The following is a 17850-nucleotide window of genomic DNA, read 5'->3' on the forward strand; positions in this document are numbered from 1 at the left end:
ATTTTCTACCTGAAATGACGTACCCAAATCTAACTGCCTGTAGCTCAGGACCTGAAGCAAGGATATGCATATTCTTGGTACCATTTGAAAGGAAACACTTTGAAGTTTTAGGAAATGTGAAATGAATGTAGGAGGATATAACACATTAGATCTGGTAAAAGATAATACAAAGAAAAAACATGTTTTTTATTTTTGTATTATTATTATTCCAGCCCAGGCGCAATGTAGTTTCTGGCCACTAGATGGTAGCAGTGTATGTGAAAAGTTTTAGACTGATCCAATTAACCATTGTATTTCTGTTCAAAATGTGGTATCAAGACTGCCCAAATGTGCCTAATTGGCTTATTAATAACTTTTCAAATTCATAGCTGTGCATCTATCTACAACAGGCAAAACTATGACGGAAGATGTGCTTCTGCATTGTTAAACATGCTAAATGGAGAAGACCAGGCTCCCTGCCCCTGTTTTGGTAAAAAGCTGAGGGACAGGGCTGGAGATATGTAACCACCCTCAAATTCATAGACGGAGCTATAGATGCAAGGATCCATAGCAAATAAACATGATTTGAGGCTATATAGTTTGTTTATATTTACTTTGTTTACAAACATCGAAGTAAAACAAGCTTATACTTTGGGTTCTGATGGGGGTACAACACTTGAACTAAACTCATGAGGAATTTATAAATATTCAAGAATCAATAAATATCATTAATTTATTAGTCATAAAATGATTGCCCCTTTAAAGCAGTTAATCATGTTTGAATGAGTGGTGAGGCAGAGAACAGTAAAAGAGGACTTTTGCCTAAAATGTATTTAATAAATACAGACTTATTTGCATAACAGGATTCCCAACAACAAAACATTTCTTCCACTTTCTTGATTCAGGAGTATCAAACAGTTGATCCAAATGTGTATATCACAGAAAAGTGAATAAGAATGAACCAAGTACATTTGTGTAGTAATGTTACCATATTCAGTATGTAAACAAGTGTTAATTTGTCTAGTTAATGTTACCGTATTCAGTATGTAAACTAGTGTTAATTTGTGTAGTTAATGTTACCGTATTCAGTATGTAAACTAGTGTTAATTTGTGTAGTTAATGTTACCGTATTCAGTATGTAAACTAGTGTTAATTTGTGTTGTAATGTTACCGTATTCAGTATGTAAACTAGTGTTAATTGGTGTAGTTAATGTTACCATATTCAGTATGTAAACAAGTGTTAACTTGTGTAGTAATGTTATCGTATTCAGTATGTAAACTAGTGTTAATTTGTGTAGTTAATGTTACCGTATTCAGTATGTAAACTAGTGTTAATTTGTGTAGTTAATGTTACCGTATTCAGTATGTAAACTAGTGTTAATTTGTGTAGTTAATGTTACTGTATTCAGTATGTAAACTAGTGTTAATTTGTGTAGTTAATGTTACCATATTCAGTATGTAAACTAGTGTTAATTTGTGTAGTTAATGTTACTGTATTCAGTATGTAAACTAGTGTTAATTTGTGTAGTAATGTTACCGTATTCAGTATGTAAACTAGTGTTAATTTGTGTAGTTAATGTTACTGTATTCAGTATGTAAACTAGTGTTCATTTGTGTAGTTAATGTTACCGTATTCAGTATGTAAACTAGTGTTAATTTGTGTAGTTAATGTTACTGTATTCAGTATGTAAACTAGTGTTCATTTGTGTAGTAATGTTACCGTATTCAGTATGTAAACTAGTGTTCATTTGTTGTTTAAAGTAAATCTGATTGTAAAACTAAAAGAAAGGTGTGCTTTACTTTTGGTAAACCAGAAGTGCGTTCAGTCACATGACCTTGGTCAGGCACAGCACAAATCCAGCTCCATTTCTCTAATCATATGCAATGAGAGCCTTGTGTTCTTCAGCTCTGCTCTTCTTCAAAAAATAGACCACGACCACAGCCAGCAGCATCAAGGTCATGATGAACAGCCCGGCGAAGACTATGGTTCCCATGTCCGATCTGAGAAAATGTGTAGCTTCCACATCTACAACAGGAGCGGCAATTAACAGCAAAAACAACCAAATACTGTCATCAGAGTAATGGGAGTTTATATTTGTTCATTTAGGAAAAAGCAGGCAAGGAAAGGCAGTCATGAAAAAGTATTGGGACACAGTCCATCCAGTCAGCATGTTTAGGGTTATGTTTTAGGTCTGGTTAACCCTATAACCTAATCCTAAATGTTTCAACATAATTGTCTGGGTCATACTGGTGTTTCTCTGGTCTAATCCTGATCAGAATGAACACTTTACTAAGAGGGTGAACGTTATTTATAATAACATTTACATGGAGAAAATCAGATCACTCTGAAATGAAAATGGATGGCCCTCCATTCAGCAAAATATACACTACATGGCTAAAAGTATGTGGACATCTGCTCGTCGAACATCTCATTCCAAAATCATGGGCATTAATATGGAGATAGCACACCCTTTGCTGCTACAACAGCCTCCACTCTTCAGGGAAATATTTCCACGAGATGTTGGAACATTGCTGCGGGGACTTGCCACAAGAGCATTAGTGAGGTCGGGCACTGATGTTGGCCTATTAGGCCTGGCTCGCAGTCGGCGTTCCAATTCATCCCAAAGGTGTTTGATGGGGTTGAGGTCAGGGCTCTGTGCAGGCCAGTCAAGTTCTTCCACACCAATCTCAACAAATCATTTCTGTACGGACCTCACTTTGTGCACGGGAGCATTGTCATGATGAAACAGGACAGAGCCTTCCCCAAACTGTTGCCACAACGTTGGAAGCACAGAATCGTCTAGAATGTCATTTTATGCTGTAGCGTTAAGATTTCCCTTCACTGGAACTAATGGGCCTAGCCAGAACCATGAAAAACAGCCCCAGACCTTTATTACTCATCCACCAAACTTTACAGTTGGGACTATGCATTCAGGCAGGTAGCGCTCTTCTGGCATCCGCCAAACACAGATTTGTCCGTCGGACTGCCAGATGGTGAAGCGTGATTCATCACTCCAGAGAACGCGTTTCCACTGCTCCAATGGTGGCGAGCTTCACACCACTCCAGCCGACACTTGGTATTGTACATGGTGATCTTAGGCTTGTGTGTGGCTGCTCGGCCATGGAAACCCATTTCATGAAGCTCCCAAAAAACAGTTCTTATGCTGACGTTGCTTCCAGAGGCAGTTTGGATCTCTGTGGTGAGTGTTGCAACTGAGGACAGATGATTTTTACGCGCTTCAGCACTCGCCAGTCCCATTCTGTGAGCATGTGCGGCCTACCACTTCCCTGCTGAGCCGTTGTTGCTCCTAGATGTTTCCACTTCACAATAACAGCACCTATAGTTGACCTTTAGCAGTGCAGAAACTTGACGGGCTGTCTTATTGGAAAGGTGGCGTCCTATGACGGTGCCTCTTCAGTAAGGTCATTCTACTGCCAATGTTTGGCTATGGAGATTGCATGGCTGTGTGCTCGATTTTATACATCTGTCAGTAACGGTGTGGCTGAAATAGCCGAATCCATTAATTTGAAGGGGTGTCCACATACTTTTGTACATATAGTGTATTTTCAACAATTTCAGTTATTTTACTGAGTTACAGTAAATCAGTCAATTTAAATAAATTCATTACGCCCTAATCTATGGATTTCACGACTGGGCAAGGGCAGAATCTTTGTGCTCTCTTTCTCAAGCTGAACAGAACATAGGCTATAGGCTAGTCTGACCGCAAGTTGGTGCATTTGTTGGACTAGGCCTAATCAAAGGAAGCCTTTGACTCTCTTCCTGAACTGCCACCATAGGCTAACAGAGCACAGCCATTGGTTAGGCAGCACACCATTTTTTATTTGGGGGGGGTCAACAAGAACAGAGCAGGCCGGGGCTCAGGGTTGGAATATCCATTGCAGTGGGTAATGTGTAATGCAGCCCAGTGTTATTTATACACTCCCAGCAGTGATCTGAGAAATATAACTTTGCTCTGTGCTTCTCTGAGCATGCACTTCGTAGCCTACAGGCTATGGATCATTTGATTGAGACCACTCTAAACAGCCTATAGGCTCACTTGATTTTCCGTGTCCAGTGGAGAATCAGAGATGAGGGGCGGCATCGGGCACATATCCATATATAGCCTAATAAGAAACTCATTCTAAAACACTGAAAAATATTTACATTTCACCAATTACATGACCCTCCCCTGGACTAGATGTCCAAAATCTTCCCCTTGACTGAAATTGGACCCTCCATAAATTGGACCCTACATAACCCTCCCCATTTTCCTCCAGGTACCAATTGTGTACATTTTGATCCATCCCTAAGAGCGGGGTAATTACCTCCACGGGTCTTTTCGTCTGCACCTGTCTTCTGGTCTGCACTGGGCTGGGCCTCTCTGACCACACGGAAAGGACCCTGGGTTATGTAGTGCCTGTCTGTCTCTCCGATGGGGAGATCTCGCCTGCGCCTCCGCGAGGCTGTGTTCAGGCAGCCCTGGCCACACCTAGAGTTGGGGTTTCCCACCTCACACAGGATGACGGTACAGGTGAGGTACACCTAAAGGAGGGACATGGGATGTAAAAGGGAGGTGACCATCCAAGAAGATTTTCCTAATACTGGATCAACATCCACAATCAACCATTTGAATTGATATTTGTGAAATAAACATTTAGGTTGAAAACTGTGTCTGAATAAGACCAAACCTGTGCATCTTGATGTCTTCAGGTGAATTCCACATTGATGCAACATGATAATACTCTAATAAAGTCAGTAAATATAAGAAAGAAAGAATGTGAAGACAAGTCATTTGGATGTTAAGTTTTACCTGGTCGTAGCTCCCAGTGAATTTGAAGGCCTGGACCTCAAAGTAGAATTGGGTTAGGTTACCGGGATAAACCTTGACCGTCTCGTCCTTTAGACACCTTCATTGTAAAAGAAAGAAAGAAAGTACATTTTACTGAGACAGGATGGAGACAAATGAACTCATGATTACGTTTGTGTAATCTCTCAGTCCCATTTGAAGCTTGCCAATAGCATTATGTGCTGCTCTTTGTCAATAAAGACTGATAGACAAACAGCAATTGTGGAAAACAAAACAAATAATTAGGGTAAACAAAACAACATTGTTTACCATTTTTGAATGCGACATTATGTTGACTGTTACCTGTTGTTTACCATTTTGGAATGCGACATTATGTTGACTGTTACCTGTTGTTTACCATTTTGGAATACAACATTATGTTGACTGTTACCTGTTGTTTACCATTTTGGAATACAACATTATGTTGACTGTTACCTGTTGTTTACCATTTTGGAATACAACATTATGTTGACTGTTACCTGTTGTTTACCATTTTGGAATACAACATTATGTTGACTGTTACCTGTTGTTTACCATTTTGGAATGCGACATTATGTTGACTGTTACCTGTTGTTTACCATTTTGGAATACAACATTATGTTGACTGTTACCTGTTGTTTACCATTTTGGAATACAACATTATGTTGACTGTTACCTGTTGTTTACCATTTTGGAATGCGACATTATGTTGACTGTTACCTGTTGTTTACCATTTTGGAATGCGACATTATGTTGACTGTTACCTGTTGTTTACCATTTTGGAATGCGACATTATGTTGACTGTTACCTGTTGTTTACCATTTTGGAATGCGACATTATGTTGACTGTTACCTGTTGTTTACCATTTTGGAATGCGACATTATGTTGACTGTTACCTGTTGTTTACCATTTTGGAATGCGACATTATGTTGACTGTTACCTGTTGTTTACCATTTTGGAATACAACATTATGTTGACTGTTACCTGTTGTTTACCATTTTGGAATACAACATTATGTTGACTGTTACCTGTTGTTTACCATTTTGGAATGCGACATTATGTTGACTGTTACCTGTTGTTTACCATTTTGGAATGCGACATTATGTTGACTGTTACCTGTTGTTTACCATTTTGGAATACGACATTATGTTGACTGTTACCTGTTGTTTACCATTTTGGAATGCGACATTATGTTGACTGTTACCTGTTGTTTACCATTTTGGAATGCGATATTATGTTGACTGTTACCTGTGGTTCACACATTCTTTACTCTTGCAGGTGAAGAAAATAAGATTTGCATTTCAGGCCACATAATGCACCCTGGGTGGTAAACAAGGAAAAATGTTGTGTATTTCCTATGCTGCCTTGAGTGTGTAATTGTTTGTCATGCAGGGCTCCCTTGTAAATGAGACCTTGGTCTCATTGGGACTCCACAATGCCTAAATAAAGGTTCAATATGTAACAAATACAGTACAACGGCAGATTCCTGCAATTCCTCTTTCACAGCTTCAAGCCCACAGCCCGTTTGTGGGACCCCTCCTCACCCGTCTTTGATGAGGTCGTAGAAGAGACTGCTGCTGGCGCTGTCATCCGGAGTGGCTTTGCAAGACTCCACCAACAGCTGTACCTTGGGCAGATCGGACTGGGCCTGGATGCCCATGTACATCCTGTCCATTAGCTTCACATTCACTGGGTAAGCACTGGGATCCACCTTCTGGCTGAACTTACTGTCCTTGAAGACCTCAAAGGTGTAGCCGAAGCTACCAAAGTTGGACTCTGTGAACATGTAGTTGGAGCTGTGGATCTGGTAATAGTTGGAAATGCTGACAGTCTTGGGGTACCGGCAGGAGAAGCCGATGTTGATCTGGTTACGTCGCGTGATGGTCGCGTTGACCGCGTCAAAGGAGTTTATTTCGTTTTTGAACACCATGAAGTCACCTGCATCCTAGATAGAGGCGGAGAGAGAAACCAGATTTAGGAAGATAAGAAACAAAACACAAGAGGGGAGAAAGAGATGGCACACCTCCAAGTATGTGTGTGTGTGTTTGAATGTTTCTCATACCTCCATCTTTGTGCCACAGCTGTTGAGTGACATGGTACCCATGATGTGTGTTTGGTTGGAGGTTAGGGAGCAGGATGAGTCGGCTAGCCGCAGCCACTTCATGTCCACCTCAGGCAGATAGGCCTTGATCACGGCGATGCTGATCCTATTCGCTGTGCACGAAACATTCGCCTCACCTGCATACAGAGGAGATGACGTGTTATGTGTGTATCATCACGTTAGGATTGGATCTTACCCTATAACATACATGGAAGTCTATCTAGCAACAGTGCAAAGATTGAAGGGGGTGAAAATCAACTAACCTGTAAGTGCGAGGGCTTTAACCACCACCACAACCACACATCTCATCTCTGATTGGCTGAAATGAAGAACAAATAAGAACAACAATGACCACAGAACGACAACAACAACAACTACTGTAAACGTCCCTTCAACATACCTCTCGTTTGTCTCGGCAGTGAAACAGATGGGAATGTTTTGTTTCAGGTGTCTTTCCTGCGGGGTCCAGCCCAGGAAGAGCCTCGTGACACCAACGCTCTCATCCTGGATCTTCTTGGTCATGTTGGAAGGGCCGCTGACCTGGAAATCAAATATCCTTTGAGGAAGCAGAAAGACAGAAAAGTTACAACTCCTGGACAAGCGCGAGGAACTCTGTTCATCTCATTCATTTTCGGTTTTCATGTGCTGTTCAAGCTGGTTAAAAAATGAGCATTGCTAAGTGTTGTGGTCTCTGCAGTCAGTCCAGACGTAAAACAACGGGGGAAGTCAATAGAGTTTTGAACAGTAAGGTGATGTAGGTGAGAGAGGTACTCTTACTTGGCATGGGCGGCTTTTACTCGGGCTTCGAGCTGGTACAGGTGACCCACAGCGGCATGATGGACATCCCCATGTGAAGGTGTCGGAGTCAAGAACTGTGGTCGTATGTAGCCAGGGAGACAGCTGGATAGAGCTGGCTGGACTAAAACAACAGAAAGGACAGGTTTTAGATACAGTACCAGTCATTCAAGGGTTTTTCTTTATTTTTAAAATTTTCTACATTGTAGAATAATAGTGAAGACATCAAAACTATGAAATAACACAAATGGAATCATGTAGTAACCAAAAAAGTGTTAAACAAATGAAAATCTATTTTATATTTGGGATTCTTTGCACACTCTTGACATTCTCTATGTAGCCAGGGAGACAGTTGGGCAGAGTTGGCTGGACTAAAACCACAGAAAGGACAGGTTTTAGACATCTAGTGGGTGTGTTAATAAAGGGGCATTCTGGGATTGCTACATCCATTATTATACTATAAAATTAATGATATATAGACATTGATTCTTCAATACTATAACTTATTGAAATGCCTCTTGAGCTTAGTTCAACTGTCTTAATAAATCACTACCTAAAATACAAGCTTGTTTTATTTAATCTAATGTTTGTATAGCTTCATAACATGGTTAAAGCTATCATTTTGATCTCATGGACAGTCAGTCCTTGTATCCATAGCTATCATTTTGATCTCATGGACAGTCAGTCCTTGTATCCATAGCTCCGTCTATACATTTGAGAGTGGTTGCACCCATCCCTCAGCTGTTTACCAAAAAAAGTGGCACGGTGTCCGCTTTATTGTTGTTGGAATCCCAGATTGCCCCTTTAGAGGATCCACAGCGGCATACATGTCTGTAAACAATGATTGACAATGCTTTGGACTAAATTGTTGTCGGATTATATTCTCAGGGGCAGTAGGGTGTTTGTTTTTAGCTAGATTGATAGAATTTTGTGCTGCTCTCAGTAAATAGAGGTACATTGTAATTAGGGAGATTAAAACCATGCAGATTGCCATTTTGGAATGCACCATCATCTTTACTGTCATTCCACCAGGTGAACAAAACTATATTTGCATAAACAAACTAAGAGTTCAATTTTGAAACCTATACCACTTTTACCAACATGCAACTCAATTTCTGTTTTATTTTTTGACAAATGACTATACGTCACAAATCTATACATATTATACGACTAGACAAAACGCAATACAAATCCCATTTAATTAAATTGATTGGTTGGTTCCCTCTGCCAAAAGGAAGCATTCAACTGTGAGACATGCTACTTACTCTCCACGGCAAACTGCAAGGGCACACGGCTGAACGGGGTTGGAGTCGGGTTATTAACATAGGACTCGTTCAGGGCCTTTCTGCTATAATTTGATTTATATCCCGTCATGTTGACGTCTACAGTGGGGTGGTCCTGCAGCAGTATCTCAAATACATGCAACCCTACAGCCAACAGGCCCGTGGCATGCAGAGTGCACTGGACCTGGAGGAACGAGAAGATAGTGAATAAACTGCTGATCTAGGAACAGTTTCTCCCTGTCCATGTAATCCTATTCATTATGATCTGAAAAGGAAAAGCTGATCCCAGATCAATGCATCTACGTCATGTTGGATGTTAATTGTGCTGAATTGGATTGAATGTTTATAATAAATAAGGGTCTCTCACACTAGACCAGGGATCTTCAACATTATCTTACCCAAGGACCCCGTCCCAGGCAAACCGGCGACCCAGGGACCAACATCATACAGTTAGCAAAAACATTTAAATCTTACCCAAGGACCCCGTCCCAAGCAAACCGGCGACCCAGGGACCAACATCATACAGTTAGCATAAACATTTAAATCTTACCCAAGGACCCCGTCCCAGGCAAACCGGCGACCCAGGGACCAACATCATACAGTTAGCAAAAACATTTAAATCTTACCCAAGGACCCCGTCCCAGGCAAACCGGCGACCCAGGGACCAACATCATACAGTTAGCAAAAACATTTAAATCTTACCCAAGGACCCCGTCCCAGGCAAACCGGCGACCCAGGGACCAACATCATACAGTTAGCAAAAACATTTAAATCTTACCCAAGGACCCCGTCCCAGGCAAACCGGCGACCCAGGGACCAACATCATACAGTTAGCATAAACATTTAAATCTTACCCAAGGACCCCGTCCCAGGCAAACCGGCGACCCAGGGACCAACATCATACAGTTAGCAAAAACATTTAAATCTTACCCAAGGACCCCGTCCCAGGCAAACCGGCGACCCAGGGACCAACATCATACAGTTAGCATAAACATTTAAATCTTACCCAAGGACCCCGTCCCAGGCAAACCGGCGACCCAGGGACCAACATCATACAGTTAGCAAAAACATTTAAATCTTACCCAAGGACCCCGTCCCAGGCAAACCGGCGACCCAGGGACCAACATCATACAGTTAGCAAAAACATTTAAATCTTACTCAAGGACCCCGTCCCAGGCAAACCGGCGACCCAGGGACCAACATCATACAGTTAGCAAAAACATTTAAATCTTACCCAAGGACCCCGTCCCAGGCAAACCGGCGACCCAGGGACCAACATCATACAGTTAGCATAAACATTTAAATCTTACCCAAGGACCCCGTCCCAGGCAAACCGGCGACCCAGGGACCAACATCATACAGTTAGCATAAACATTTAAATCTTACCCAAGGACCCCGTCCCAGGCAAACCGGCGACCCAGGGACCAACATCATACAGTTAGCAAAAACATTTAAATCTTACCCAAGGACCCCGTCCCAGGCAAACCGGCGACCCAGGGACCAACATCATACAGTTAGCAAAAACATTTAAATCTTACCCAAGGACCCCGTCCCAGGCAAACCGGCGACCCAGGGACCAACATCATACAGTTAGCAAAAACATTTAAATCTTACCCAAGGACCCCGTCCCAGGCAAACCGGCGACCCAGGGACCAACATCATACAGTTAGCAAAAACATTTTTTTTTTTTCACATCAGGTAAATGATAATGGAAAGGAGAAGTAATCAACATTTTAAAATGAAAATATTTCCTAGATAGTTTTCATTATTTTGATCTCCCCACATTATAATTGGAAGTGGAAGTGTAAACTCTAACATAGACTATTAGCTAGAAAGGTAACTCCAAACACATTTTTGCTAAGAGCAACTGTTTATCTGGTTAAACAAAGGTCAGCCATGTGTTGGCAAAACATTATGTCCAAGTCAAGAAAGCTTACCAGCAGCCAGCGGCACTGGCAGCCTATGCCGCATTCACATGCTATCAGAGTTATCGGAAGTGGGAACGACCTTCCAAGTCGGAGTTACAAGCGGGAAACTAGTTGTTACCCGAGTTGCCATGTAGCGACGCTTCACCACTGACCTTTCACCTTTTCGACCAACAGATGACAACAAATCCCTTTTTGACAATTAAAATGTTATCAATGAGGATAATGTAGCTAGTTTGACCATATCGTCAATGTTAAGCAAGCTAACTTTATAATTAGCAACGTTAGTTATCTTATCAAGCTAGCTAAAATCGTATTGGTTAAAGAATTGTTCTAACTTCAAAGGCACGTGAACACATTCATGTCAGACCTACCACTTCCAACTTCCCAGTTTCCCATTTCCCATGAGCACATGAAGCCACCCCTATTTGCGTGTGCTTTTTAAAATCCTAAATCAAATACTCCAGTGAGTGTAATTTGCTCAATATTCGGATTTGGGAAATTAAGCTGACATCATAAGAAATAAGATATTCTCCTCTTTTCTACTGTGGGTATGTAATAAGAAATGTGTTTATTCTGTTGTTGCTAGCGATATTCATAAAAATATTGAGAGAGGGGACCCCCTGCAGTACCTCCGCAGGGATTGTTCACGTGCCTTTGAAGTCGGAACAATTATTCAACCAATCTGATTTTAGCTAGCTTAATAATACCCCATGTACTAAACCGTTAATAAACGGGCTTGATTGCATCTACATTGTTTATTTTATTACCATGTCAAGTGTAACGTTGGGGTGTGTGACGTTCACAGAGAAGTGACACCTCACGTCATCTCCATCCGGGTCATAGGCCAAGAGAGGAAGAGTGGAAAAACAGTTCTGAGGAACTCTACTCATGACATCACAGAGAGAAACAAAAAACACTTTCATTAGTAGATAATAATCCCAGATAACAGCGACATGACTGTAGTGTTATGTAGATGTAGAATAAAACAGAATGTATTGTTTAACCATTTACACCACAATAGAATTCTAGAATGCTTCTGTAGATGACTGAGACGGGTTCTAAAGGGCTCAGGTTGAAATATGCCACTAAGTTTAGTATGCGGTTGTTTGGCAGAAGCTCTTTTTGATACATTCAGTTTGCTTCCCTCATGGTCGTACCGCAGGGTTGGGACAGTTGCCGTGACAGGAGGTGTGTTTTGAGTTGGAGGCCCCGGGCTGATCCGTAACCCCAAATCCACCTCGGTGTGTATTGTCCAGTTGGTCTTTCCATTGACATTGGAGCCCCAACAGCAACCTGAGTCACTACAATGACAGGTTGAATCAGTGCATTGAAGTGTTAGATTAGCATGACATCATTCTGAGAGATACACGTATTTTCTAGTGATTCCATCCACATCATCAATATAACTGTTATTTCCACAGTGCTCAGATTGCAATGTGATGGGATCTTTCCAACATTAAAATCCAGCAAAATGTTGTTTGATGGGATCGGAGCACAACAGACACAGCAACAGTAACTATGGGGGGGGGGTCAAGATGCCTGGTTGATGTGCTTATTACTCTTCAAAACAGCATTCAACAGATGACTTCCTGTCTCTAACACCCAGAGGCTGGCGTCAACCCCCCGCCCCTTCCTCCACCACACCCAGAAAATCCAAGTTTACCTCAGGGTGTAGGATTGGGTTTTCTGGTCCCTAGTGAAGTTTCTAGTGAAGTGTCCCTCCGACTGGCACCAGAGGTTTTGGCCGGACTGGTCCTTGTCGGTGGTTTGCACGACAGGTCCTTGTCGGTTGGCACTGCCATTACAGTAACCGCTGGTGCACTCCCAGGAGAACTGCTGTTCACACCTGTCCCGGCCATTCTCACGATAGTGGAATTGTACCTGCCAGCACACAGGTTAGGGCCCATTTTCACAGACAGTCTCAGAGTAGGAGTGCTGATACAGGATCATTTTTGCCTTTTAGATCATAATGAATAAGAGTATACGGACAGGGAGGACCCTGATCCTAGATCAGCACTACTACTCTGATAAGCTTTTTGAATATAGGGCCCTGATAGGGGAGATAGGTCAGGTTGCATTAAGAATGTTAAGAAATGGTTGCATCAAGACAGAAAGAATTGTTGCATCAAGATAGAAAAAATGGTTACATCAAGACAGAACGAATAATGGTTGCACCAAGACAGAACAAATAATGGTTGTAATATTGTCCCATGAATCATGTTATTTATCAACTTGAAGATCTTTCCCCCAATTTCTCCCAGCACAGAGTTTACATAGAGAAACTGCTAAATCAATTTCCTCCATCACCTAGTTTATGTAGAAAAGCTGTTAAATTAATTTCTTACTTTCATTGGATGTGGAATTAATTCGGAGTGCTGTTTTAATTTTTCATAAATTGCACTTAAGATTTTCCATTTGCAAATCTACTAACAGGAAATTACTTGGAATTGACCACAAACTACACTGTAAACCCCAAGGCATTTTTAACTCAAATACTACTAGTAAGTTGAACTCAATGAAAAGTCATTATTATTTTTAATGTTTATGTAGTACTGACTCAAAACTAAATGATAAGTCACATCAACTCAAATTTTTTTAACAATAAATCGGGGAATTTGGGGAAAGTAACTGGAATTTTGCAAACCTACTTGCAGGCCTTATGTGGCCTGTAAACCATGAGTTTCAGGCCAGTGTATTAAAGTAAAGCTAGGATTCCTAATAAGGCCTTATGAGATACGTAATGTATTGTCATAATGAGTTTTATTATAATGATAACATTCACCTAGGAACTCACTTGGTGAAGGCCACAGGACTGAAGATGAACGAATTCAACAACCATGTCTCTGTCACTAACAAATACAGTCATGGGTGGTATCTCTACACTTCACTCTGAAAGGCAAGGCATGCTGGTAAATTATATTGGAGGTGTGGACTCCTACACCATGATGACAATATCACTTTAAGTAACTGTACTGAGATACAGCGGTGGAAAAAATACTAAATTGTCATACTTGAGTAAAAGTATAGATACCTTAATAGAAAATGACTCAAGTAAAAGTAAAAGTCACCCAGTAAAATAATACTTGAGTAAAAATCTACAAGTATTTGGTTTAAAATATACTTAAGTATCAAAAGTAAATGGAATTGCTAAAATGTACTTAAGCATCAAAAGTAAAAGTATAAATCATTTCAAATTCCTTATATTAATCAAACCAGACGACACAATTCTCTTTTTGTTTTTAAATGTATGTGTTGCCAGGGGCACACCACAACACTCAGACATCATTAACGAATGAAGCATTTGTGTTTAGTGAGTCCGCCAGATCAGAGGGAAAAGGGATGACCAGGGATGTTCTTTTGACAAGTGTGTGAATTGGACAATTTTCCTGTCAAAATGTAACAAGTACTTTTGGGTGTCATGGAAAATGTATGGAGTAAAAAGTACATTATTTTCTTTCGGAATGTAGTGAAGTAAAAGTAAAAGTTGCCAAAAATATAAATAGTAAAGTAAAGTACAGATACCCCCCAAAAATACTTAAGTAGTCCTTTAAAGTATTTTTACTTAAGTACTTTACACCACTGCTCAGATATATTGAGTGCAAAGAGTTTCCTCACAAGTTTAGAGTAATGACAGCACATCTGGGTTTACAGTGTACTGTTATCAACCCTAGCTTTATCGTCCATTCTGTCTTCCTCCCCCTCTATCTACCATTCTCTCTTCCCCCTCCTCTATCTTCCTTTCTCTCTTCCTCCTCCTCTATCTTCCATTCTCTCTTCCATTCTCTCTTCCTCCTCCTCTATCTTCCTTTCTCTCTTCCTCCTCCTCCATCTTCCTTTCTCTCTTCCTCCTCCTCTATCTTCCTTTCTCTCTTCCCCCCTCAATGTTCAATTCTCTCTTCCTTTCTCTCTTCCTCCCCCTCTATCTTCCTTTCTCTCTTCCTCCCCCTTCTATCTTTCTTTCTTTCTCTCTTCCTCCCCCTCTATCTTTCTTCTTTTACCTGATACTCCACCAATCAATAAAGATTGGTCAGACATCTGTTTTACATGTCTGAACAGTTTTCTTTAACAGTTGCTAAAGAAAAGGCATGGATGAACACCTTCTGTGGCGTTCAGAATCAGAGCTCGTTTATAGATCATTGTATTTCTTGGATGTGCATGCCAAACCTGTATGATCACATGTTCTCCTGACATTCATCGTCATTTCCATATTAAAAAATATTTTTAAAAAGCTTCCCCAAAAGTGATAAATTAGGCTACATCATTTCAACTGTTTTATTCCCAAACATAGAAGCAAGACAGAAATGGTGTGTTTCTTTCACCTCCAGAAACGGTAAATGTACCTTGTGAAATTGGTTATGAGCAGTGGTGTAAAGTAACTAAGCAAAAACAGTGTTTTTGTTAAAGTGTAGACAGTCAGCTTGAGTGAGAAAGATGCACAAATATCATGATTCATTCAGGATTATCCGTAATCATGGTAGCATCCACATTAATGTAGAAGTGTTCAGAAACATATTATATTCTTATTACAATAAAAGTGACTCCAAAATGACACAATACATATTTTTTTCAATTTCCCCTGTAAAGAACATATGTACTTTTTCCTCACTTACATTTTCCTTGACACCCAAAAGCACTCATTTCAGGACAGGAAAATGGTCGGTTCGGGAACAAGGGGTCATCACTACTGCCTCTGATCAGGCGGACTCCTTACACGCAAATACTTCGTTTGTAAATGATGTCTGACTGTAGGAGTGTGCCTCTGGCTATCCATAAGTAAAAATATATGTGCTGTCTGGTTTAAAAAGGAATTTGAAATGATACATAGCATTTACTTTCACTTTTGATACTTCAGTATATTTAAAACCAAATACTTTTATTACTTTTACTCAAGTAGTATTTTATTGGATTACTTCACTTGAGTCATTTCTATGTTTACTTTTACTTAAGTAAGACAATTGGATACTTTTCCCACCACTGGTTATGAGTGTTATAGTATTAAAGGCACTGGCAGGTTTGGCATGTACTTTGTAGACTATTTATTGCAAATCAAGTTATGTACTCATAGGAACCTACCTCCCCTGTCCATTTCGAGTCTGGGGGCATGTATCCCGGTACTGTAGAGCGCATAGTCCCACCATAGTACGTCGAATCCGTGCTGTGGCAGACGGCACTGCTGAGTACCAGCAGGAGCAGCATACCAAGGTCCATGATGTCTTTCTCTTAGCCGATCTGTCTGTCTGTCTGTCTGTCTGTCTAATCATGTCCTTCAAGTTCCTCGTTCCTATTCATTTATATGGTGGAGGCGTGGAGTAATTCAATGACTGGAATAACCGGGTTTCTGATGCACTTCAAAGTATTTGAAAAAAAAAAAATCGCATTGTTTGATCCTGTGTTGCCTCACTTCATAATTAGATTGCTATAATCATTATATATATATGTTTTCCTTTGTAATGAAAGGATGCCAATGAGACTGTAATCGTATTGGTGATTTGGTTGTTGTTGCAGTGACCTATGAGGGTCACTTGTTTAGACCATACCTACACATTTGAAAAGTATTACCATGTATGTTTTTTCAAAGCTAAAGACTTGTTTTTTTATTTTAATTATGATGAATAATGGCTATTGATACATAATTCGGCTATTGGTATTTAGCCTGTACATATGCCTATTCTTGACACAATTATTATTTCGGCTTGTACATTTATTTGATATGAAAATGTTTAAATAAGGTCCAATTCTTCAAAAAACACGCACTGAACAAACGCACTCTCTCACCTCAGCCGTTTTCAAAACGAATGCAATCCAGTTTAACCCAGATAACCTCCTCTCACAGGGTGAACCGGGCGAGCTAAATTGCAACTTCATCTGAGTTGGCTCGTCATTTAATAGCGCTACCTTGCGAGCAAAATGCCGCGTTCATCTACCAGTCGGAACAAGAAACATTTCATACTTGCAAACTGGTTGTAGTTATACACGTGCCTCGTTCAACTAATCAGCAACTTTGACATTTTCGAGTTTCCTAGTTCCGACTAGCATCTGAACGAGGCAAAAGGTTTCAGAAAGTTGAACAATTGACCTAATGGCCCTTCTAAGCCTACCAAGATATTTCAATTTGTAGTCTATAATGTTTCAGCTGTTGCCTTCCTACTGAAAACACGAAGAAATGAGGGGTTCAACCAGGACTCTTCTAAGATCCTCAAAGTTCTTTGGAGAACCTTAGGGTTCTTGGCACTGAAAATGGTCCCCAAAAGGGGTTCTTCCAAGAACCCCATAGGAGGTGCGGTTAATCGAGGAACCTCCTTAGTTGGTGGAGGTTCTTGCAGGATCCTAACTGCCCAACTGAAACATTTGGATTTGAATTTCAGAGGACAGCAGGTGCAGGCACTTAGCTGAAATATGTAAATATCTCCTCAATTTATGGCAATGTTTGACCCTTAGATGATCTAAATTGATATTGTTTTTTGATGATACCATGTACCTTTTCATATCTGTGCAAATCTTTCTAAAACAGAAAATGGACACAATTCAGTGGATATCAATAAACAAGGAGGTAAGAATATGTAAGCTATATCTGAATATGTTGAAGGCTAGCTGTTTTGGGTGCAGATGACTGAATTGCTCACTTTTGTGTCTGTAGGTATACAGACGAAGAGGCATACAAAGGTAATGAATATCCCATAGGCCTCTACATTATGGACAATGTATGTCAATAGGCCTCTACATTATGGACAATGTATGCCAATAGGCCTCTACATTATGGACAAGCTATGTGTATGAAAACCATTATCATTATGCGGCAGGTAGCCTAGTGGTTAGAGCTTCGAGCCAGTATCCGAAAAGTTGCTGGATCAAATGCTTGATCCATGCTTCTACACCTGCATTGCTTGCTGTTTGGGGTTTTAGGCTGGGTTTCTGTACAGCACTTTGAGATATCAGCT

At 40.6% G+C, this 17850-nt stretch overlaps 1 protein-coding gene across 2 annotated transcripts; it reads right to left on the minus strand.

The window, feature by feature from the left end:
• Nucleotides 1-779: 779 nt before the first annotated feature.
• Nucleotides 780-16754, minus strand: LOC115166768 (uncharacterized). Of its 2 annotated transcripts, XM_029720548.1 has the most exons (14): nucleotides 15986-16037; nucleotides 13707-13801; nucleotides 12576-12793; nucleotides 12070-12213; nucleotides 11680-11794; nucleotides 8967-9168; nucleotides 7684-7825; nucleotides 7307-7462; nucleotides 7170-7225; nucleotides 6868-7043; nucleotides 6350-6750; nucleotides 4791-4887; nucleotides 4306-4522; nucleotides 780-2005 (listed from the first exon to the last, which is right to left on the minus strand). In XM_029720548.1, exons 2-14 carry the CDS (start codon nucleotides 13776-13778, stop codon nucleotides 1851-1853), a joined length of 2151 nt encoding a protein of 716 aa, XP_029576408.1. In that variant the 5' UTR covers nucleotides 13779-13801; nucleotides 15986-16037; the 3' UTR covers nucleotides 780-1850. The 2 variants fall into 2 exon arrangements, with proteins under 2 accessions (XP_029576408.1, XP_029576406.1); XM_029720546.1 differs by lacking the exon at nucleotides 13707-13801 and having other exon boundaries at nucleotides 15986-16754.
• Nucleotides 16755-17850: the final 1096 nt, after the last annotated feature.

Source organism: Salmo trutta, chromosome 29 (genome assembly GCF_901001165.1).
Source record: "Salmo trutta chromosome 29, fSalTru1.1, whole genome shotgun sequence".
In the NCBI taxonomy this organism is placed as follows: domain Eukaryota; kingdom Metazoa; phylum Chordata; class Actinopteri; order Salmoniformes; family Salmonidae; genus Salmo; species Salmo trutta.